Source organism: Orcinus orca, chromosome 4 (genome assembly GCF_937001465.1).
Source record: "Orcinus orca chromosome 4, mOrcOrc1.1, whole genome shotgun sequence".
In the NCBI taxonomy this organism is placed as follows: domain Eukaryota; kingdom Metazoa; phylum Chordata; class Mammalia; order Artiodactyla; family Delphinidae; genus Orcinus; species Orcinus orca.
Genome location: NC_064562.1, coordinates 83,670,533 through 83,695,089, shown reverse-complemented (window position 1 = coordinate 83,695,089; position 24,557 = coordinate 83,670,533). Strand labels below are relative to the sequence as shown.

Genomic DNA, 24,557 nt, shown 5'->3' with positions numbered 1-24,557 from the left:
AATTATCCAAGAAGGCTGTCATTCCAAATTTACCAAAACAGATTTTACTCTGACCACAGCTAGAGCTGAGGAATGTTACTCCATGCACCTGGACTCAAAATGCCCAGGGCATGAAAGCTCAACCTCCTCTTCTTCCCCAGCCCCATCCTGTTCCTCCATGTCCCTGGATTTCATAAGAAAACCTAATCAAGGTTTGCCATGATGATGATGATTCACTCCTTTGTCCCTCCCTGCCATCCCTTAGCTTGCTGGCACACTCTTCTGCTATCTGATTGCAGGGAAACAAATATCTCAGCAGAAAAAGTACATTTCATCGCCTGCATGGCTGGTTTAGGCTGATATTTAAATTGCCTCAGGATCTTGGTACACAAAACAGACAAGCACACAGGCACGGTAGACTGTGAACAAAGTGCATTACCATAGTGGTGGATAGCATTCAATCTCCAGCTCTAATAAGGATGTAATCTTGATCAAGCATCCTCACCACCAGAGCCACGAGGATGTTCTCTGATACCTACACTACCATGCTCCACATTTCTCTTCCCTATGGCTCCTGTCTCAACCACAAGAGGAAGGAAACCCACCTTACAGCTAATCCTACTCAGCTAACCTACCCTACACAGCTGCCCCTCAGGGCAGAGCTCACCTGTATAAGGTTCTCAGCCCTATATTTGGAGCCCCACGTCTAGACTATCCATGCCTAGACTAATAAGCCTTCTAAAATCCAACAAAATTTAACTCTCTGAAAACCAAAGATACTCAGAAAAGGCCTGAACATTCTTACCTGAGACAAGTTGAATGGACAACAGCCCTTTCTTCCCTGCCCTCCACCACACCCTGACAAGAAGTCATTGTGTATCAAACCACAGAGGCAACAGGAGTCACGTGAAGAGCACAGCCGGGAACTTGATACTGCCAGTGAGGAAGTCTACCATCTTCACGCCCAACCCGACATCTCGGAAACACCCTTGCAACTCCCTATTACTGAACTCCCGTCATCCAATCAGGCCCTCCATTTTCTGGAAAGTTACTTTACAACAGCTTAACCTGTGAATATCATCAGTTTCCTTCATTCATAAAATATGGAGGTAAATACCACAAGGTTACTGAGATGTGGGAGAGAACTTATTAAGAAAACACCACACAATCATTAATCATTAGAGAAATGCAAATCAAAACTACAATGAGATATCATCTCACACCGGTCAGAATGGCCATCATCAAAAAAATCTAGAAACAATAAATGCTGGAGAAGGTGTGGAGAAAAGGCAACCCTCTTGCACTGTTGGTGGGAATGTAAATTGATACAGCCACTATGGAGAACAGTATGGAGGCTCCTTAAAAAACTACAAATAGGGGCTTCCCTGGTGGCGCAGTGGTTGAGAGTCTGCCTGCCGATGCAGGGGATGCGGGTTCGTGCCCCGGTCCAGAAGGATCCCACATGCTGCGGAGTGGCTGGGCCCGTGAGCCATGGCCGCTGAGCCTGCGCGTCCGGAGCCTGTGCTCCACAACGGGAGAGGCCACAACAGTGACAGGCCCGCGTACCAGAAAAAAAAAAAAAAAACTACAAATAGAACTACCATACGACCCAGCAATCCCACTACTGGGCATATACCCAGAGAAAACCGTAATTCAAAAAGACACATGCACCCCAATGTTCATTGCAGCACTATTTCCAATAGCCAGGACATGGAAGCAACCTAAGCGTCCATCAACAGATGAATGGATAAAGAAGATGTGGCACATATATACAATGGAATATTACTCAGCCATAAAAAGAAACGAAATTGAGTTATTTGTAGTGAGTGAAGTTAGGTCATACAGAATGAAGTTAAGTCAGAAAGAGAAAAACAAATACCATATGCTAACACATATATATGGAATATAAGGGGAAAAAAAAGGTCATGAAGAACCTAGGGGTAAGACGGGAATAAAGACACAGACCTACTAGAGGATGGACTTGAGGATATGGGGAAGGGGAAGGGTAAGCTGGGACGAAGTGAGAGAGTGGCATGGACATATATACACTACCAAATGTAAAACAGATAGCTAGTGGGAAGCAGCCGCATAGCACAGGGAGATCAGCTTGGTGCTTTGTGACCACCTAGAGGGGTGGGATAGGGAGGGTGTGAGGGAGGGAGACGCAAGAGGGAAGAGATATGGGAACATATGTATATGTATAACTGATTCACTTTGTTATAAAGCAGAAACTAACACACCATTGTAAAGCAATTATACTCCAATAAAGATGTTAAAAAAAAAAAAAAGACGGACACCAACCTCTCAATACCAAAAACTGAAGAGAGCAAATGAATTTATATTCAAACAGAAATAGACCCATAGACATAGAAAACAAACTTATGGTTACCAAAGGGGAAAGGTGGTGGGGATAAATTAGGAGTTTGGGATTAACATATACACACTGCTATAAATAAAATACATAACTAACAAGGATGTACGGTACAGCACAGGGAACTAGACTCAATATTTTGTAATAACCTATAAGAGGAAAGGATCTGAAAAAATACATATATATAAGTATGTATAACTGAATCATTGTGCTGTACATCTGAAACTAACACAACATTGTAAATCAACAATACTTCAATAAAAATACATACACACATAATTAATTTTTTAAGAAAACTGGACACAGTCTCTCTGGAGACAGTCTCTTTTAAAAAACTGGAGACAGTCTCTCTAATTAATATTTTTTAAAAACTGGAGACAGCAGATTTACAAAAACATTGTAAATCAACAATACTTGAATAAAAATACATACATACATAATTAATTAATTTTTTTAAAAAACTGGAGAAATAATAGGCTTGATGCTCTAAAGTAGAAAACGAAGATGAAACAAAATTTCAGAGTCCTCCAGCTCACTCTCCCAGCCATTTTCCACACCGAAAAGAACTGACCCATTCAGAAATAAGAATCACAAAGGAACCAACTCTGGGTTAAAAATATCTTTTTAAAATAAAACTCGTAGCTGCAAGTTAAGCCCCTTTTCTCTGTGTCTCCTTGAAGGTGAACACAAGAACACTCTCTTCTTGGGACTTCCCTGGTGGCGCAGTGGTTAAGAATCCACCTGTCAATGCAGGGGACACAGGTTCAAGCCCTGGTCCGGGAAGATCCCACATGCTGCGGAGCAACTAAGCCCGTGCGCCACAACTACTGAGCCTGCGCTCTAAAGCCTGTGAGCCACAACTACCGAAGACCGTGCACCTAGAGCCTGTGCCCCACCACAAAGAGAAGCCACCACAATGAGAAGCCCGCGCACCGCAATGAAGAGTAGCCCCGCCCGCTGCAACTAGAGAAGGCCCAAACGCAGCAACGAAGACCCAACACAGCCAAAAATAGATAAATTTATTTAAAAAAAAAAAAGAACACTCTTTTCTTTACTCTGACTACTAATTGTTAAAAGTTTGAAAAACTTAACAGTCTTTGAACACCAACATTCTTTTTTTTTATTGAAGTATAGTTGATTTACAATATTGTGTTAGTTTCAGGTACACAGCAAAGTAATTCAGGTATATTTTTTCAGATTATTTTCCACTGTAGATTATTACCAGAGATTGAATATAGTTCCCTGTGCTACACAGCAAATTCTTGTTGCTTATCTTGAACACCAATATTCTGAAGGAGGTAACGGACACTGTTCAGGTAATGAACACTGTTTTACCAATGAGAAACCCAAACCACCAGGAAGTTACATTCTCTGCCCAGTGTTGCAAATCAGAGTACCAGACTCATGGATCTCAGTTTCATGGTCTAGCAATTTTAGCCAAAAGATCTAAAAACTCTTTTTCATCATAAAAAATTCTGCCTGAAAAAAAATATATTTTTTATATATATATATATATATATATATATATATATATATATATATATATTTAAAATGGCTGCTAAGGCTACCCAGCCTACTCTATACACCCTTTCATAACATTTTTAATCAAGGGAACAGAGGTGACTGTGAGTTACCAAATGATAGGATGGTAAGCGGTATAGTAAATAAGAAACAAACAGCCTAGTTATCAGGGTAGAAGAAGGATGAACTCCTTACAGGAAGGAGCAAAGAGTGATTTAAGGTTGTTGAAATTCTCACCTTACTAGGTTAAGCCATATGAAATTGCCAATGTTCGGCAATATTTTACCTACAAAATCAGCAAAACTATCTAATTCAATCTAATACTTGTTAATGCCCTTAGATTAGTAAACTTTAGTTAAAGCCCTCAATTTTGGAATTTATACATCAGAACGCATTGCCTATTACACATCTTGTCATAGGTTTACGACAAAGTTAGTGCCTGTTTGCAATTTTAAGAAATCTAGCATGAATAAACATCAGACTGACATTTACTTGAGAAATCAAATGTGTGCCTGACAACAGTACCTCTGGATTATATTTCAATTCAAAAGTACCTAAAATGGGTAGCTACTATATAGGAACAAATCTTACCATGCTCTCTTCTGCAACATATACTCTCAGCTTAAGCCCCAATTTTATTTTGTAAAAGGGGAATTGAGTAGCAGAAACACAAGCAAAGAAGAAAAAAATGCTAGGCTGACTTCAATCAGAATAAAGGGTACATTCTAGGCTCCCCACTTATCATGAATTGGAGCTATTCCAGGATCAGGCAGCTTTGTAGCTCTAGAAGAAAGTAACACTTTAGCCCTCAGGTCTTCCTTGCCTATGAAACAAAGGCACCCAGGGATAACCTGTATTAAATTCTTGACTGTGTCTTCTTTCAACCAACTGATATTGTAGCAGGCTACAAAGTTTTGAGTAGCCTTGTCTGGTGACCTATTGAACCTAGGTCTAGATAAGAGAAGACTCAAAAGGTCAAAAGGCAAAAGTTACAGAGGCCAGCTGACTTATCTCATCTTTCCTGGTCCCCATCCAGCCCACTGCCAAATGGTGGGTGATTACAGTGCTGTACTGGGGGCCAAGTGAACATGGAAATAGACTGAGCAGTGCTGCACTAAGGATAGTTGTTTCTTATTGTCCATATAATACAGGTACATGCATTGATTTAACATGTGCTCTTTACGACAAGTTTGGGTTTCACAATGAAGGTCCCCACTGTGGTCCTTGGCTATGACTGTGGTTGAGGGCCTCCTGGCTGATAAAGAGGAAGAGAAAAGAAAGAGAGAGAAAAAGAACAATGGATGGAGAAAAGAAACCATGGGTAATACTGTTACCCGAAAACTAGACTTGCCTCTTGGTGGGTATTGAGCCAAAAGACAGAACCAAACCAAAGAGCAGAAGGAAGGATTTATTTCTTGCAGCAAGTAAAGAGGACAACAGGGATATTTCCCAAAGCGGTGTCTCCCCAAACAGCAAGATTGGGGCCGGAGCAAAGAGAATTCAGCATAGAATTGGGGAAAGGTTGACAGAGTCCAGGCACTAGTTGACTGAAGTCAGAAGGGTCAGCAAAGGTTGAAATCATCATTCCTTAGGTTCCAGTTGATCTGGTGGTTGAACCCTCAAGAGGGTGTGCATTCTGCAAAACAGCTCAAGAATGTGCTTCAGGCTAATCCTTACCTTTGAAATCGTAAACTGATATATTATGGTTAAGTTATCTCCCTGGCCTGGTAACAGCTGTTTGTTTTTACCTTCTTTTGCTCCCTTAAAATCATTAACTACTGAGACCTATTCTTCTGCAAGGGCAAGCATTGTGGCCGGGCTTAGGTCACAAAATGGCTTAAGCCTAAAAGGGCTGGGTTCTCTTCCTCTGGGGACCCCCACCCTATATGCTTACAATACCTCAAAGCATCAACAAATATATTTACTCTATAGGTGATTCATAGTTAAGTGATTCTAGAGAGAAGCAAAAGTTGTCATAAAAATTACTCACTGATCAATTAACCACATAGGTCCCAATCAAATATTCCTTCCACATTACTAGGTTTTGCTTCTCTCACTGAATAAGGGAATGCAACAGTCATCAACTTCAAATACTCAAAAGATAAGGGTTTTCAAAAAGTCAATAATGAGAATAAAGTTGGAGAATTGCTCCCATCACACTCAATGCCACTGGCAAATGAGGATCTTGCAGTAAGTTAGCTAGCTAGTAAAAATAAAATAAAATAACACAAGTGTCAAGAATGACTTACACTTAAATTACTAAAGTACACTGAAGCAGACTGCTTTTTGCCCCCTGCCCTCATCCATTCTTCCCTTCTTCCTGGACGTATGGGCTAGAGATACTTCCCAGCCTCCTTGGCAGTGACATGTGGCCATCTAAGGTCAAGCCAAGCGGATGTGTGCAGAAGTGATGCGTGGGCCAACCTCAACTTAAAGACAAGCTACTCTCCCCAGATTTAGGGCATTTTTCACCTCCCCACCAGCCAGAAAGCACACATGGCAGACTCAACTTTATGCATTCAAGACATCACTGTAGACAAGAGCAAGGGAGGAACAAGATGGAACCTAGTTCTTTTTTTTTTTTTTTTTTAACATCTTTATTGGAGCATAATTGCTTTACATGATGTGTTAGTCTCTTGGAACCTAGTCCTTGAATGACTTCATGGAGCAGAGCTGCCCTATCAGCCTAGACTTGGTACCCTACTTTGACAGGTTAACACACTTCTATCTTATTTTAGAAATGACATATGACGGTTTCTTTGTTACAGTGACTTAATCTTTATTCTACCACATGGATACACCCTTGCAAAAACTGATAAAGCTTTCTAATGCTTTCGGAAAAAATGGCCCTCTTTAGATCTGTGCTAATTTAAACATAAAGGCTGTCACAACTTTCTATCATGCATTTTCATCAGAAAAATAATCTCAAGAAAACAACTAATATTTGATTGCGTCTTTGTTCTAAGAGTTAACAATTATAATCTAAATTATGCCATATATGAGATAAAATAAACATTTTCACTTTATTTTTCATGACAAAGTCTGAATCATAAGGGTTTGTGTCCTTTTGTTTTTTGGTTTTTTTTGGTTTTTGTTTTGTTTTGTTTTTTACTACTTACTATGAAACATAAGTGGATTCACTTTGACAACATTCTGGCATTAATTCTCCTCCCATGAAGGAATTTCTGATACACAGCAAATATTTCTCTTTCTGCTTCTTGCTAATTCAGAAGGAAACAACTAGTGAAAACAAGACATGAATAACAAGTTTCTCAAGTAGGTAAAGTGATTTTCAGCAACTATACTAGAAAAAAACATAAAAGTAACTTGGAAATTATATACAAAATAACACCAAAATGTGTTCCTTTACTATATTAATCTAAATTGTTTTTAATATGAAACATTCATCTATGTCAACATATTATTTTCCTATTGTTTTCAAAATAGGAATAAAGAACCCAAGTCATTATCGCATTTGGTTTTTTTACAGAATGAGCAAGCTTCTTTAACAAAAATTTCAAGAACAAAAACAGTGAGACTGAGGAGGAACCAACAGACTTTAAAAGTCTTATGAGACAGTTGAAATGTGTGAGACAACTGTGGCAACTTGAATACTAACTGTATACTGGTGATATTTAAGTTTGTGGTAAGATTTTGATGATAACAAAATAGTTTTAGGTTGTTCTGGAGTTTTTTGGTGCGAGGACGGTATTGTGGTTGTACTTTTTTTTGTTTGTTTGTTTTGTTTTTGTTTTGTTTGCGGTACGCGGGCCTCTCACTGTTGTGGCCTCTCCCATTGCGGAGCACAGGGTCCGGATGCGCAGGCCCAGTGGCCATGGCTCACGGGCCCAGCCGCTCCGCGGCATGTAGGATCTTCCCGGACCGGGGCACGAACCCGTGTCCCCTGCATCGGCAGGCGGACTCTCAACCATTGCACCACCAGGGAAGCCCTTGTGGTTGTACTTTTAAGAGTTCTTATCTTTTAGAGATACATACTGAAAAATTTACAGATAAAATAATGTCTGTGATTTGCTTTATAACCTGGTAAGGGGGATATGGGAGCACAGACAAAACAAAATTATTCATGAGTTGATAACTGTTGAAGCTGAGTGAGGCACACAGGAAGAGTTCATTATACTTTATTTTTGTCTGTGTTTGAAATTTTCCATAATAAAAACTTTTGAAATATGTTTAAGGGAATAGCATGGTTTTCCATGTCCCTGTCATCCAACCCTTTAGAACTGGTAAGAAAGAGAATAGAAAAAGATGAAAGGAGAAAGAGAAGGGAAAGAGGGGGAAAAAAAAGAACCAAGGCAGCCAAATAAAAGTAGAAAAAGGTGGGTGGGCTCTCCTTCCTCCAGGATATTATTACCACACTACCCAGCTCATCACGGAAGCTCTTCCAATGATCCCAATGATTCCCTGAGTCAGCAGAACTTCATGGTAAGGTAATGTGATACCATTTCTTCCCCAACAGACAGGAATATGTGCTTTCTGGGTTATTTTTATGGTTATGTGGTTATTTTTATTTTCCAAAAATAAAACCACAGTCTATGCAACATTTGTCCTTGTTATAACTCCTCTTCTTCCCTCTATTTCCTTTCCTTTCCCCTGTTCAAATTTCATGAAAGCAGAAGTTAGACTTTCAAGCCTAAAGCACAATAAAAAGAAAATTCTGTACAGGCTAACAAAGTACCAAAGAATAGTGGGCAGTCAGGTAAAGTGAGTATAACCAAATTGCAGCCTTTTTATAAAAGAATCATTAGAAAGCTCACCAAAGGTAAGCATCACAACTGAAACTACAGAGCATACTAAAACAAGATGGCAAATTAGACCAGAGAATTATTTACCCTTACTTCTAAGGCTTGTGAGGCTCAGTTAATGAAAAATTTCCAAAACTGAAATGCCAGCTGTTACATACCTGACCTCTAAAAGAATAAAAATACACTGATAAAAATACTAAACATTCTCATACATCACTTGTAACAAATGAAAATTGTAAACTACATTCAAAAAGTATCACGGGGGCTTCCCTGGTGGCACAGCGGTTAAGAATCCGCCTGCCAATGCAGGGGACATGGATTTGAGCTCTGGTCCGGGAAGATCCCACATGCCGCAGAGCACCTAAGCCCGTGCGCCACAACTACTGAACCTGAGCTCTAAAGCCTGCAGGCCACAGCTACTGAGCCCGTGCACCACAAGTACTGAAGCCTGCATGCCTAGAGCCCATGCTCCACAGCAAGAGAAAACACCACAATGAGAAGCCCGCGCACCGCAACGAAGAGTAGCCCCCGCTCACCACAACTAAAGAAAGCCCACACGCAGCAACGAGGACCCAACATGGCAAAAAATAAATAAAATAAAATAAATAAATTTACTTTTAAAAAGTATGAATATAAGCCATGATCTAATTACTGTGGAAGATGTCCAGTGACCTTTTTTTATGGGATTATAATTAGCACACAATATATTAGTTTCAGGTGTACAACACAGTGATCCAATATTTTTATACATTATGAAATGATTATCACAAAATTCTAGTTACTATCTGTCAGCAAGTTATTACAGTATTACTAACTATATTCCTTATACTGTATGTTACTTCCCCATGTCTTATTTGCTTTATAGCTGGAAGACTGTACCTCTTAATCCTCTTCACCTATTTTACCCATCCTCCTACCCACCTCCCCTCTGGCAACCACCAGTTTGTTCTCTGTACCTATGAGTCTATTTCTGTTTTGTTTTTGTTTGTCTATTTGTTTTGCTGTGTAGATTCCACAAATAAGTTACATCATATAGTATTTGTTTTTCCCTGTCTGATTTATTTCACTTATTTTTCTCTGTCTGACTTATTTCATAATACCCTCCAGGTCCATCCCTGTTGCTGCAAATGGCAAGATTTCATTCTTTTTTATGGCCAAGTAGTATTCCGTTGCACATATATACCACACCTTCTTTATCCACTCATCTATCAAAGAACACTTAAGTTGCTTGCATATCTTGGCTATTGTAAATAATGCTGCAATGAACACTGAGGGGTATATATCTTTTCGAGTTAGTGTTTTCATTCTCTTCAGATAAATATCCATAAGTTGAATTGCTGGATCATATGGTAGTTCTATTTTTAATTTTTTGAGGAACCTCCATATAGTTTTCTATACTGCACCAATTTACATTTCCACCAACAGGGCACAAGGGCTCCCTTTCCTCCACATCCTTGACAACATTTGTTGTTTCTTGTCTTTTTGGTAATAGCCAATCTAACAGGTGTGAGGTGATACCTCATTGTATACAATTTGATTTGCATTTCCCTGGTGATTAGTGGTATCAAGCATCTTTTCCTATGTCTGTTTTATGTCTTCTTTGGAAAAATGTTTATTCAGATCCTCCGCCCATATTTTAACCAGGCTGTTTGTTTTTTTGATATTGAGTTGTAGGAGTTCTTTGGATATTAACCCCTTATCAAATATATCATTTGCAAATATCTTCTCCCATTCAGTGGGCTGTCTTTTTGTTTTGTTGGTTGTTTCTTTTGCTGTGCAAAGGCTTAGTTTGATGTAGTCCCATTTGTTTATTTTTGCTTTTGTTGCCCTAGCAACATATCCAAAAAGATATTACTAAGACTGATGTCAAAGAGATTACTGCCTATATGTTCTAGGAGTTTTACAGTTTCAGGTTTTACATTCAAGTCTTTAATCCATTTTGAGTTTATTTTTGAATATGGTATAAGAAAAGTAATATAAATAAATCTGCTGCATTTCTATATACTAATAACAAACCATCAGAAAGAGAAATGAAGCAAATAATCCCATTTACAACTGGAATAAATTTAACCAATGAGATGAAAGACCTACACTCTGAAAACTATAAGACAGTGAGGAAAGAAACTGAAGACAACACAAATAAATGGAAAGATATACCATGCTCATGGATTGGAAGGATCAATACCATTTAGATGTCCATACTACCCAAAGCAATCTAGAGATTCAATGTAATCCCTATTGAAATATCAATGGCATTTTTCACAGAACTAAAACAAATAATCCTAAAATTTGTATGGAACCACAAATGACCCCAAATACCCAAAACAATTTTAACAGAGAATAACAAAGCTGGAAGCATAACACTCTGTGATTTCAAACTATACTACAAACTTATGGTAATCAAAACTGTATGGCACTGGAATCAGTGGAACAGAATAGACAGTCCCCAGATAAACCTATGCTCATACAACAAAAGAGGCAAGAATATACAATGGGGGAAAAGACAGTCTCTTCAATAAATGGTGTCGGGAAAACTGGACAGCTACACACCAAAGAATGGAACTGGGCCTTTTTCATATACCCTATCCCTAATGAAGTAAACTGACAATGTACTTCCCTGTTCTTTGCTCTACCCATCATCATCATCTGGACCATCTATAATACGTAATGCTGCTCTTTTTTAAAACAGATGCAAATTCACTGACACTCCTCCCCTTGAATCTGAGTGGGATTTTGATTCCTTCAACTAATATAGTACAGCAGAAGGGATACTATGTAATCTCTGAGGCTAAGCCCAAAAAGGCCAAGTACCTCCTCCCTTGTTCTTTTGGACTTCTCATTCTTGGAACAGTCCTTCTTGGAACCTAGCCACCATACTGAGAGAAGCTTCTGCCAAATGCAGAAGCCACATATAGCTGTTCTAGTGCAGAATTCCTGCTGAGCCCAGCCTTCAAATCATCCCAGCCCAGGAGACAGATATATGACTGAGAAAAACTCTCAGATGATTCCAGCCCTTAATTGTCCAAGTTGCTCCCAGGTAGCAAGTTTTCCAAGAGCACAGATATTGTGGAGTAGACATTCCCACTGTGCCCTGTCCAATTCTTAGCCTACAGAATCCACGAGTGTGATAAAATGGTTGTTGTTGTGTGCCTGTAAGTTTAAGGTAGTTTGTCACACAACAGTAGATAACTGGGACATATAATTAATATACTACATCATTCTTGACCACCTCATTCTCATTTCATTCATCTCTAATCCCTGTCAACTCTCTTCCTTCCCTTAAATGTTTCCTCATTCATTTCTTCACTCATCCATCTTTTCACCATGTTCAGTTCACGAACCAATCTGTTCACAGGAGTAGTTTCAGACATTCATATATAATCATTCATTCTGGCATTTATTGCATAGCCATGATGCATGAGGCATTGAGGTGGTTACAAAAATGAGCAAGGCATGATCTTTGCTCTAGAGTGGCACAGGGAAAAGTGACTTAAAAACAAAGAGCTACAATACAAGCTGTTGAGGGCTATAAAAGTGATATGGACAAAGTGTTCTGGAACACTAATAGCCCCTAAAAATCACTAACATGTAATCACTAAAGAGGTAACAATTACCCCTCTTCGAAGTATGGTGGGCCACTTCAATGTGGATATGACATATAAAGAGAATTCTGACAGATGGCTAGAGATACACCAACACATGAATAAAGGTAGATGTTAATATTCTGGTCTGTATAATCACTTCCATGTATAATATATATGAAAATTTTCTTTCTTAAAAGTTGCTTGATTTTAATCTGAATCATAAAAAGGAAATAAAAGTTTTTAAATGGCATGTGTTCACTCTGTCATTCTGAGAATTTTTTTTTATTGGAGTATAGTTGCTTTACAATATTGTGTTACTTTATACTGTATAATAAAGTGAATCAGCTATACGTATACATATATCCCCTCTTTTTTGGATTTCCTTCTTATTTAGGTCACCACAGAGCATGGAGTAGAGTTCCCTGTGCTATATAGTAGGTTCTCATTAGTTATCTATTTTATACATAGTATCAATAGTGTATATATGTCAATCCCAATCTCCCAATTCATCCCACTCCCCTTTCCCCCTTGGTATCCATACGTTTGTTCTCTACGTCCGTGTCTCTATTTCTGCTTTGTAAATAAGATCGTCTATACCATTTCTTTCAGATTCCACATATATGCGTTAATATATGATATTCGTTTTTCTCTTTCTGACTTACTTCACTCTGTATGGCAGTCTCTAGGTCCATGCATGTCTCTACAAATGACCCAATTTCATTCCTTTTTATAGCTGAGTAATATTCCATTGTATATATGTACCACATCTGTATCTATTCCTCTGTTAATGGACATTTAGGTTGCTTCCATGTCCTATTGTAAATAGTGCTGCATGAACATTGGGGTGCACGTGTCTTTTTGAATTATGCTTTTCTCAGGGTATATGCCCAGTGGTGGGATTGCTGGGTCATACGGTAGTTCTATTTTTAGTTTTTTAAGGACTCTCCATACTGTTCTCCTCAGTGGCTGCATCAATTTACATTCCCACCAACAATGCATGAGGGTTCCCTTTTCTCCACACCCTCTCCAGTATTTACTGTTTGTAGATTTTTTTCATGATGGCCATTCTGACCAGTGTGAGGTGATACCTCATTGTAGTTTTGATTTGCACTTCTCTAATAATTAGTGATGTTGAGCATCTTTGCAATTCAAGCTGTTGACAAATGTGTTTGTTGGCCATCTGTATGTTCAGAAGTTTTATACTGGCTCTCCACTATGAGTTTTAATTTTGCATATTTTGTTAGTGTAGAAAAGAAGTTAAACAGAAAAGCAGTAGCCTTAGTTACAGAAGAATGACTCTTTTAACTATATATATTCTTCACTTTACATACGAAATGCATTCCAAGTACATGGCTGAAATTAAAATAAATTTTAACTAGAATAATGTGCCAATATGGATTCAATTATAGAATTAAAAATACATTTGCATGGGGAAAAACGTTTATTCTATACACATGGTACAAATCTTTGGAAAGAAACAAGGCCATTCTAGGTGTTAAAGAATTAAGAAATGGTTTCATGAAACTCCCAGAATTTGTCAACAGCTTGAATTCAAATCTAGTATTTTTTTTTATTCTTTTTTTTTAACATCTTTATTGGGGTATAATTGCTTTACAGTGGTGTGTTACTTTCTGCTTTATAACAAAGTGAATCAGTTATACGTATACATATGTTCCCATATCTCTTCCCTCTTGCATCTTCCTCCCTCCCACCCTCCCTACCCACCCCTCCAGGCGGTCACAAAGCACCGAGCTGGTATCCCTGTGCTATGCGGCTGCTTCCCACTAGCTATCTACCTTAAGTTTGGTAGTGAACTTTCATTTCACCATCATCCTATTACTTTCAACTACCTTCTCCAAAACAAATGTTTCCCACACATAAGCATCCCCTAACCATACAAAGATTTTGACTCTAGACAGTTCTCCTTTGGGGGTGATATCCAAGCATAAACTCTTTTTTTAAATTTATTCATTTATTTATTCATTTTTGGCTGTGTTGGGTCTTTGTTGCTGTGCGCGGGCTTTCTCTAGTCGCAGAGAGCGGGGGCTACTCTTCGCTGCGGTGCGCAGGCTTCTCATTGCAGTGGCTTATCTTGTTGCAGAGCACAGGCTCTAGGTGCGCGGGCTTCAGTAGTTTTGGCACGCGGACTCAATAGTTGTGGCTCGCGGGCTCTAGAGCGCAGGCTCAGTAGTTGCTGCGCACGGCTTAGTTGCCCCGCGGCACGTGGGATCTTCCCAGACCAGGGCTCAAACCCGTGTCCCCTGCATTGGCAGGCAGATTCTTAACCACTGTGCCACCAGAGAAGTCCCCCAAGCATTAAATCTTAATATCATGTTTTGCCAACAGATGATTGCATATTTCAGTGTGTCTGAAAATTCCATTTGAAAAATTATATTCTATAAAATAGATGTCCAATTTTTTCCAGTGCTGTGTGAAATTGTAAAAAATCAACTTTACGTAAATAAGAATACTGATATTTAGATAGCCACACAGAATAAATTAGTTAATATCTATGTGTGTGTATACATGTTATACAGACATATAAATATCCATTCTGTTCCACAGCAATTTCTCAAAAGCATATTTCCAAGTATTTTTCCCCCTCTGAATACTCTGTCTTAACACAAACCAAGCAAAAGAAAGTATAATATTTGGCATGATCTAGCAACTGGTACACTGCCTGAAACGCAATATGTATGCAATAAGTATTAGATGGCTTAATGATTTCCCTTTATTTAAGCCTCAATGGTATTTACTTCAGAAACCAAACCTCAAAGGTAACGGAAGCATCTACTTCAGCCCTCTCACCATATTTAGTTTCTCTTATTGTCACTGGACAGACTTGCAGGAAAAATCTTTTTCAAAAGTACATCCATCTGCCTTTCAAATCAGCATGGTCTTTGTCTTTGAACCATAAATCAACAAAAAACTAACAGGATCTTTTTCTCCTCTGAAATGTTCCTGAGGATTAATTCTGCCCTATGCACGAGGTTCTTTTTTCTGACGGGGCTGGCAGCTCAGAGGTTACTCAACCCAGCGACCCACACATCTCTGATGTTGAGAACTGACGGTGTTTCCTCCAAGCTCTCCTGTGCTATCTCTTCAATGTGACAGGTCTTTGTCCGCCACTATTCCGAATCTCTTGTTAACATGTAAAAGTGAGCCTCAGGGTATAGAAGAACCTTCTCTGCCCTTAGCTGACAATGCAACGGAAAGCAAAACTCACAAACTCTGAGACCCTATGATTTCATCTCTAAGATTAATGCACTGAAGCTGATGAGCTCTAACCTAGTCTTTAGCCCTAAAATTCTATGTAGCTCAACATTTTAGAAACCCACCTGTTCCCTATACTACTACGGTATTAAACACAGAAAATTCAACCATCTAGAAGGCAGGCCTATACCTTTGACATGTTAACTCTCAAAATTTTAATATGTTCCCTGACAGAGCTGCAAATGACATAAACAATGGTTCTTTAAACATTATACTAAAGATTCCTTTCCCTATGTCACCCTCCGTTACCTTATTTCACCAACTGCTTACGTTAGAACTTCTGGCTAAGCAGCATGATTTAGTAGAAGGAACCTGAACTTTTTTTTTTTAATTGAAGTATAGTTGATTTACAATGTTGTGTTAGTTTCATGTGTGGAAGAAAGTGATTCAGTTATACATATACAGATTCTTTTCCATTATAGGTTATTACAAGATATTGAATATAGTTCCCTGTCCTATACAGTAGGATCTTGTTGCTTATCTATTGTATACATAGTAGTTTGTATCTGCTAATCCCAAACTCCTAATTTATCCCTCCCCCACCCCCTTTCCCCTTTGGTAACCATAAGCTTGTCTTCTATGTCTGTGAGTCTCTTTTTGTTTTATAAATAAGATCACGTGTATGATATTTTAGATTCCACATATAAGTCATATCATATGATATTTGTCTTTCTCTGTCTGATTTATTTCACTTAGTATGATAATCTCTAGGTCCATCATGTTGCTTCAAATGACATTATTTCATTCTTTTTTATAGCTGAGTAATATTCCATTGTATATATGTACCACATCTTCTTTATCCATTCATCTGTCAATGGACATTTAGGTTGCTTCCATGTCTTGGCTATTGTGAATAATGCTGCTATGAACATTGGGGTGCATGTATCTTTTCGAATTACGGTTTTCTCCAGATACATGCCCAGGAGTGGGATTGCTGTATCATATGGTAACTCTCTTTTTAGTTTTTCAAGAAACCTCCATGCCGTTTTCCATAGTGGCTTCACCAATTTACATTCCCACCAACAGTGTAGGAGGGTTCCCTTTTCTCCACACCCTCTCCAGCACTTATTGTTTGTGGACTTTTTAATGATGGCCATTATGAACAGTGTGAGGTAATGTCTCATTGTAGTTTTGATCTGCATTTCCCTGATAATTAGTGATATTGAGCATCTTTTCATGTGCCTATGGGCCATCTGAATGTCTTCTCTGGAGAAATGTCTAGGTCTTCTGCCCATTTTTTGATTGGGTTGTTTGGTTTTTGTTACTGAATTGTATAAGCTGTTTGTATATTTTGGAAATTAAACCCTTGTTGGTCACATTGTTTCTAAATATTTTCTCCCAGTCCATAGGTTGTCTTTTCATTTTGTTTACAGTTTCTTTTGCTGTGTAAAAGCTTATAAGTTTGGTAAGGTCTCATTTGTTTATTTTTGCTTTTATTTCTATTGCCTTGGGAGAACAACCTAAGAAAACATTTCTACGATTTATGTCAGAGAATGTTTTGCCTACAGGAACCTGAACTTTTGAGTCTGACTGACCTGGCTCTAAATCTTAGCTCTGCCATTTACTAGCTGTATAACTTCATGCAAGTTACTTAACTCCTCTGAGACTATTTCCTTACCTATAAAATGAGGATAATGATACCAACCTTAAAGGAGTATCATGAGGTGTAAATCAGAAAAATGCATGTAAAGTTTCTTAAAAACAGCAAACAGGAAAGCACAGTCAGTTGGTTTTGCCATACCTTTGTTCTGAACTGATACACATCTACACATTCAACAACTGTTAACTGAGCATCTGCTAAGTGCCAGATGTTATCAGGTTCTGGGACACAAAATAAAGCATAAGGCACATCCAGTAAGGTGTCCACAGCCTAGGAGAAAGGACATATATGACAGAAGCTAATGATGTCATTAACCACATGATAAGTGCTACACCACAGATGGATACAAGCTTCGGCTCTGCCCAGAGGTAGAAGGTGGAAAGATAATCAGAGAAGATGATGTCTGAGCTGGGTAAAGGCTGAGTTAGTTGTCACCCAAGGAAGATAGTGGAGCAAAGGCTCAGCCTCATGAAATGCAAGGTGAGTTTGAAGAAAAACAAACAGTAAAAACAGCTTCTATTCATTTAAATATATTCTATTTCAGTAATCCTTCCTCTCCCCCATTCCCATCCAAATATGCACACATACTCTCAAAGGAGAGAATGCTATTTCCACTATCAAAAAGAAATCAAAATCCAAAATGATTCCTTTCCAGCCTTGTGTTTGTTTGTTCATTCATTTTTCAACCAAATAAGGTTGTTTAAAATCTACTGTATACCAAGCGCTGTGACAGAGATACAACAGTGCAAAGGAAAACACAGGCCCTGCCTTTTTGGAGCTTACACTCCAGTGGGCTTTCTCTCTAATGCCTTAAAGAGCCCTCCCCTGAAACATCCTTCTCAAATGCCACACAGAGGACAGGGGTGTACCCAGGTTATTCATATTCAGGTTATTTGATTACAGAAAATGAGAGCTGGGCACTCCAATAATTAGAAATCACTAGGTCCAAACCTCTCTACTGATAATATAAATATCAGAGTCCAAAAAAGCTGAGTTGACAAATATTACCTCTCTCTCTTTGTTCATTAATACTGTTATCAGCATCTTAATTTTTAAAAACTAACAACTCACCATAGCAATTTTTTAAGAACTCAAGGCTAAAATTATGGGTTGCTTTTTTTCTCAATGTCATTCAGAAGGTAAGGTTTCACACACACAAACACACAATCACACAGTCCTTTAACTTTTAAAACTGCACCCCCGGGCTTCCCTGGAGGTGCAGCAGTTGAGAAGAATCCGCCTGCCAACACAGCGGATATGGGTTCGAGCCCTGGCCCGGGAAGATCCCACATGCTGCAGAGCAACTAAGCCCGTGCACCACAACTACTGAGCCTGCGCTCTAGAGCCTGCGAGTCACAACTACTGAGCCTGTGCACCTAGAGCCCATGCTCCGCAACAAGAGAAGCCACCGCAATGAGAAGCCCGCACACCGCCATGAAGAGTAGTCCCTGCTGGCTGCAACTAGAGAAAGCCCGCACACAGCAACAAAGACCCAACATAGCCAAAAATAAGTAAATAAATTTATTTAAAAAAAAAAAAAAAAACTGCACCCCCCACTCAGTATTTCATTTCATTAAATGAGTTCGTACACATAAAGCACTCAGAAGAGTACTTGGCACTTAAGAGCCATGTAAGTGTTTCCTCCTAGTGTTATCATTTTAACTTATTTTTTGTAGTGTTACTATTAATCACTAAGAAATTAAAATGTGCAATAGTCCTATAGCAAGTACCACTTTATAAATAAATAAATAAAAGCAAAGAGAATGTAACCGATATAACAACAACAACAATAATAATACCTTTGAGACTAGAAATCTAGTGTCCTTACTCCCAGACTTCTATAGTAAAAGTCTGGCTACATTAGATAGCTGACAAGCTACATTAAAATTTTTATTTTTATTGATTTATAATTTATACCTTGTGTACATCCAGTGAGAAATTGAGACACCTTACAATAAAAATACATGAACAACAGCAGCACTATTTATCATAGCTAAGACACGGAAACAACCTAAATGTCCATCAACAGATGAATGGATAAAGATGTGGTACATATATACAATGGAACAGTACTCAGCCATTAGAAAAAGAATGAAATAATGCCATTTGCAGCAACATGTATGGACCTAGAGATTATCATAGTAAGTGAAGTAAGTCAGAAAAAGAAAGACAAATACCATATGATATCACTTATATGTGGAATCTAAAATATGACACAAATGAACTTATCTATGAAACAGACTCAGACATAGAGAACAGACTTGTGGTTGTCAAGGCGGAGGGGAGTGGGGGAGATGGATTGGGAGTTTGGGATTAGCAGATGCAAACTATTACATATAGAATGGATAAACAACAAAGTTCTATTGTACAGCACAGGGAACTATATCCAATATCCTGTAATAAAACGTAATGGAAAAGAACATGAAAAAGAATATATATTTATATAACTGAATCACTCTGCTGTATAGCAGAAATTAACACAACATTGTAAATCAACTACACTTCAATAAATTTTTAAAAAATACATGAACAAAATTTAACCAAGGATGTGTGAGACTTATGCACTGAAAACCAAAAAATGTTGTTGAAAGAAATTAAAGAAGACCTAAATAAAGGGAAAGTCATCCATGTTCATGGATTGAAATTCCTAATATTGCTAAAATGACAAACTTTCCAAATGGCTCTACAGATTCAACGCAACTCTATCAAAATTCCAACTGCCTTTTTTTTTTCTTTTTTTGTACAAATGGACAAGCTGATCCTAAAACTCATACAGTAATGCTGAATAGCCAATTAACCTTGGGGAAAAAAAAAAAAGGTTGGAGGACTCACATTCCCAATTTCAAAACTTATTACAATATTACAGTAATCCAAACAGTGTAGTATTACATAAAGATAGATACACAGATCAAAGACATAGAATTGGGAGTCCAGAAAGAAACCCATATATCTATGGTCAACTGATTTTTGATGAGCATGCCAAGACCATTCCATGAGGAAAGAGCAGTCTTTTCAATAAATGGTGCTGGGACAACTGGATATGAATGAATTTAGACCCCTACTTCACATCACAAACAAAAATGATTTCTAAATGGATCAAAGACTTAATGTAAGAACTCAATCAAAAAGCTCTCAGAAGGAAACATAGCTGTAAATTTTCATAATTTTAGATTAGATAATGGTTTCTTAAACATGACACCAAGAGCACAAGCAACAAAAGAAAAATAGATAAATTGGACTTCAACTTAAAAACTTCTTATGTCTAAGGACACTACCAAGGAAGTGGAAAGACAGCGCACAGAATGGGAGAAAATATTTGCAAATGATATACTCAATAAGAGTCTAGTATCCAGAATATATAAAGAACACTTACAACTGAACAACAACAACAAAATTTTAACAGGTAATAGACTTAAATAGGCATTTCTCCAAAGATGTACAAAAAGCTAATAAACATATGACAAGATGCTCAGCATCACTAGTTATTAGAAAAATATAAATCAAAAGCACAATGAGGGGGCTTCCCTGGTGGCGCAGTGGTTGGGATTCTGCCTGCCTATGCAGGGGGCGCAGGTTCACGCCCCGGTCCGGGAGGATCCCGCGTGCCGCGGAGCGGCTGGGCCCGTGGGCCATGGCTGCTGGGCCTGTGCGTCCGGAGCCTGTGCTCCGCAGCGGGAGAGGCCGCAACGGTGAGAGGCCCACGTACCGGAAAAAAAAAAAAAAAGCACAATGAGATCCTACTACACACACACTAGGCTATAATCAAAAAAAAAAGGAAAATAAGGATTGACAAGAATATGGAAAGACTGGAACCCTCAAATACTACTAGTGTAAAGTGGTGCAGCCACTGTGAAAAATATTTCAGCAGTTCCTCAAAAGTTAAACACAGAGTTAAGCTATGACCCAGCATCTCCACTCTTAAGTATATACCCAAGAGAACTGAAAACATATATTCACACAAAAGCTTGTATACTAATGCTCATGGTGGTATTAGTCATAAGAGCCAAAAACTGGAAATGATCCAAATGCTCATACACTGATGAATGGTGATAGATGTATATAGATATTTATTTATTTATTCTCTCTCTCTCTATATATATATATCCATACAATGCAATGTTATTCCACCATAAAAAAGAATGAAGTACTGATACATCGTACAACATGACTGAACTTTGAAAACATTATACTAAGGAAAAGAAGCCAGGCACAAAAGGCCACATGCTGCATTGATTCCATTTATATGAAATGTCCAGAATAGGCAAATCAATAGAGAAAAAAAGTAGATTACTGTTTGGATGGGATGAAGGAAGAATATGGGGGGCAGGGGAGAGAGTATAGGGTTCTTTTTTGAGTGATATAAATCTTCTGGAATTAGATAGTGGTGGTGGTTATACAACATTGTAAATATACTGACACTAAAACCCACAGTATTGTGCTCTTTAAAATGGTTCAAATGGTGGTTTTTATGTTACCTGAATTTATTCTCAATAAAAGAAATTTAAGCGAAAATACAGGCACAACATGTAAACAACATACAGATGAGAATTAAAAGTAAAAGGAGAAATTAGAAACCAAAAGGAAGGAATAAAACAGAGTGGAACCAAAGCTTATGTGGAGGTTGGTTCTCACATCAGCATGTACAGCAGAAACTGAATATAATCAAAATTAGCCTTGAACATTCCACAGAAGAAATGGCCATACTATCTCTGGATAAGTCCAACATAGCATCAGCAAAAATGTCCACTACCACTGGAAGTTATATTAGTTAGCTTTTGATGAGAATGACCATCACCAAAAAACCCCACTCCATAACTACTAGCATAAAAACAATAAAAATGTATTATTGCTTCTGATTCTGTTGGGTGGGCAATTCGGGCCTGCATGTCTAGGACGGCCTCACTCACATTTCAAGCACTTGCAGGCTATCAGCCAGGACACCTCACTTCCCTTCCATGGGGTCTCTTCAACAGGACAACCTGGATTTATACATGTAGTTCTCAAGGTTCCAAGAGCAGTAAGAGAGACCAAGCCCCAATACACAACACATTTCACGTCTCTGAATGATTTACCTTTGTTATTATCTCACTGGCCAAAGCAAGTCACATGGCCAAGCCCAGATTCAGAATTGGAGGTGATTCTTCAAGGTGGAGTACGTACGGGGAAAGGAATTATGGAGGACTTTTTGCAAACAATCTAACAATCTAGCAGAGAGAAAAACAGATTTTTGGTTATTTGATTTAGTATCAGATAAAGTATCAATAGTTGGTTTGGACTCAAGGGACAGTTTGTGTGAAAAACTTATCTTTAACCACTAAAATCACACTTGGCACTATGAGATGCTCATGGAAAAACCTCGGCAGACTAAGACAAGGGAGCGGGAGGTTCCTGCATCTCCCAGTGCACACACCCTCTGGGGCATATGTTCCCAGAGTAAAATGGTAAATAGAAGCACGGACACTCTTTAAATTGTTGTTTCTCTAAAAATAGAGCTACCATATGATTCAGCAATTCCACTCCTGGGCATATATCTGGAGAAATCGTAATTCGAAAAGACACATGCACCCCAATGCTCACTGCAGCACTATTTACAATAGCCAAGACACAGAAGCAACCTAAATGTCCATCGACAGAGGATTGGATAAAGAAGATATGGTACAGGGGCTTCCCTGGTGGCGCAGTAATTAAGAATCCATGTGCCAATGCAGGGGACACGGGTTTGAGCCCTGGTCTGGGAAGATCCCACATGACGCAGAGCAACTGAGCCCGTGCGCCGCAACTACTGAGCCTGCTCCCTACAGCCTGTGAGCCACAACTTCTGAGCCCGTGTGTCACAACTACTGAATCCCACGCACCTAGGGCCCGTGCTCCGCAACAAGAGAAGCCACTGCAATGAGAAGACCATGCACCGCAAGGAAGAGTAGCCTCCGCTCGCCACAACTAGAGAAAGCCCGCACGCAGCAACAAAGACCCAATGCAGCCAAAAATAAATTAATTAAATGAATAAATTTATTTAAAAAAACAGAAGACGTGGTACATATATACAATGGAATAGTACTCAGCCATTAAAAAAAGAAAAATAATGCCATTTGCAGCAACATGGATGGACATAGAGATTATCATACTAAGTGAAGTAAGTCAGAAAAAGAAAGACAAATACCATATGATATCACTTATATGCAGAATCTAAAATATGACACAAATGAACTTATCTATGAAACAGAAACAGACTCACAGACTTTGAAAGCAAACTTATGGTTACCAGGGGCTTCCTGGTGGCGCAGTGGTTGAGAGTCCCCCTGCCGATGCAGGGGACACGGGTTCGTGCCCCGGTCCGGGAAGATCCTACATGCCGTGGAGCGGCTAGGCCCGTGAGCCATGGCCGCTGAGCCTGCGTGTCCGGAGCCTGTGCTCCGCAATGGGAGAGGCCACAACACTGAGAGGCCCGCGTACCGCAAAAAAACCACAAAACTTATAGTTACCAAGGGGAAAGGTGCGGGGGGGGGGGGTAGATAAATTAGGAGGTTGGGATTAACATATACACACTACTATATATAAAACATAATCAACAAGGACCTATAGCACAGGGAACTCTACTCAATATTCTGTAATAACCTATATGGGAAAAGAATATGAAAAGAATGGATATATGTATATGTATAACTGAATCACTCTGCTGTACACCTGAAACTAGCACAACATTGTAAATCAACTATACTCCAAAATAAAACAATAATTAAATTTTAAAAAGTGGTCCAAGCTTTTAAAAAAATGTTGTTTCTTTCTCTCTTTTCTTTGTTAACTCATAGAGTTTAATTCCCCTAAGTTGAACACACAGATGCTACAATGCTACTACACACTGATAATCAGAGCATTAAATTTTGAGCTTCTCAAAATCCAGGGAACAAAGGATAACATAATGCTTCACAGAATAATAATTTTTTTATCATAAGATACACACCAGTTGACCAAAAGAAAAACTTTCCCTGTCATTAAATTCTAAGGACAAACTAGTTTATAGGATCATAAAGGACAATGAAAGATGTTACATGATACATCTTCAACAGAAATTTGGGCAGAAATTATAAAAACATTCCTCACCTGGCTATTTCTTATATTAACACTTGATAACAGCTTAGTAAATAAAGCCTGATAAAAGCATTTCTCTCTGGGCTGAGCTAGACAGGTTTTCTTGTTAATTCAAGAAACAAGAGTACAGTACAGAATTAGGTAAATAGGTATGATCCTTGGGCTACATCTGCTAAACACTATCTTCTATTTTTTTCCCCCAAATCAAAAGAGCTTTTATTGCAACTTTAAAATATCACAAACGACGGGCTTCCCTGGTGGCGCAGTGGCTGGGAGTCCGCCTGCCGATGCAGGGGACGCGGGTTCGTGCCCTGGTCCAGGAGGATCCCACGTGCCGCGGAGCAGCTGGGCCCGTGAGCCATGGCCGCTGAGCCTGC

The 24,557-nt window shown here is 38.8% G+C and overlaps 1 protein-coding gene across 12 annotated transcripts in view; it reads right to left on the bottom strand.

Annotated features, from left to right (window-relative positions):
• The window catches only part of TEC (tec protein tyrosine kinase), a 155,414-nt gene that overhangs the window by 98,853 nt on the left and 32,004 nt on the right, over window positions 1-24,557 (bottom strand). The window contains exon 1 of one of the 12 annotated variants that reach the window (XM_033425480.2): window positions 6,991-7,092. The exons of 9 other annotated variants lie outside the window; for them this stretch is intronic. Coding sequence is in view for 1 of the 3 variants with exons in the window: in XM_033425479.2 (XP_033281370.1) it covers window positions 419-436 (18 nt within the window). In the remaining 2 variants the exon portion in view is untranslated. Of the gene's footprint in view, window positions 1-418; window positions 680-784; window positions 1,012-6,990; window positions 7,093-24,557 lie in introns of those variants that run through there. 2 more of the 12 variants (XM_033425481.2, XM_033425479.2) reach the window with 2 other exon arrangements.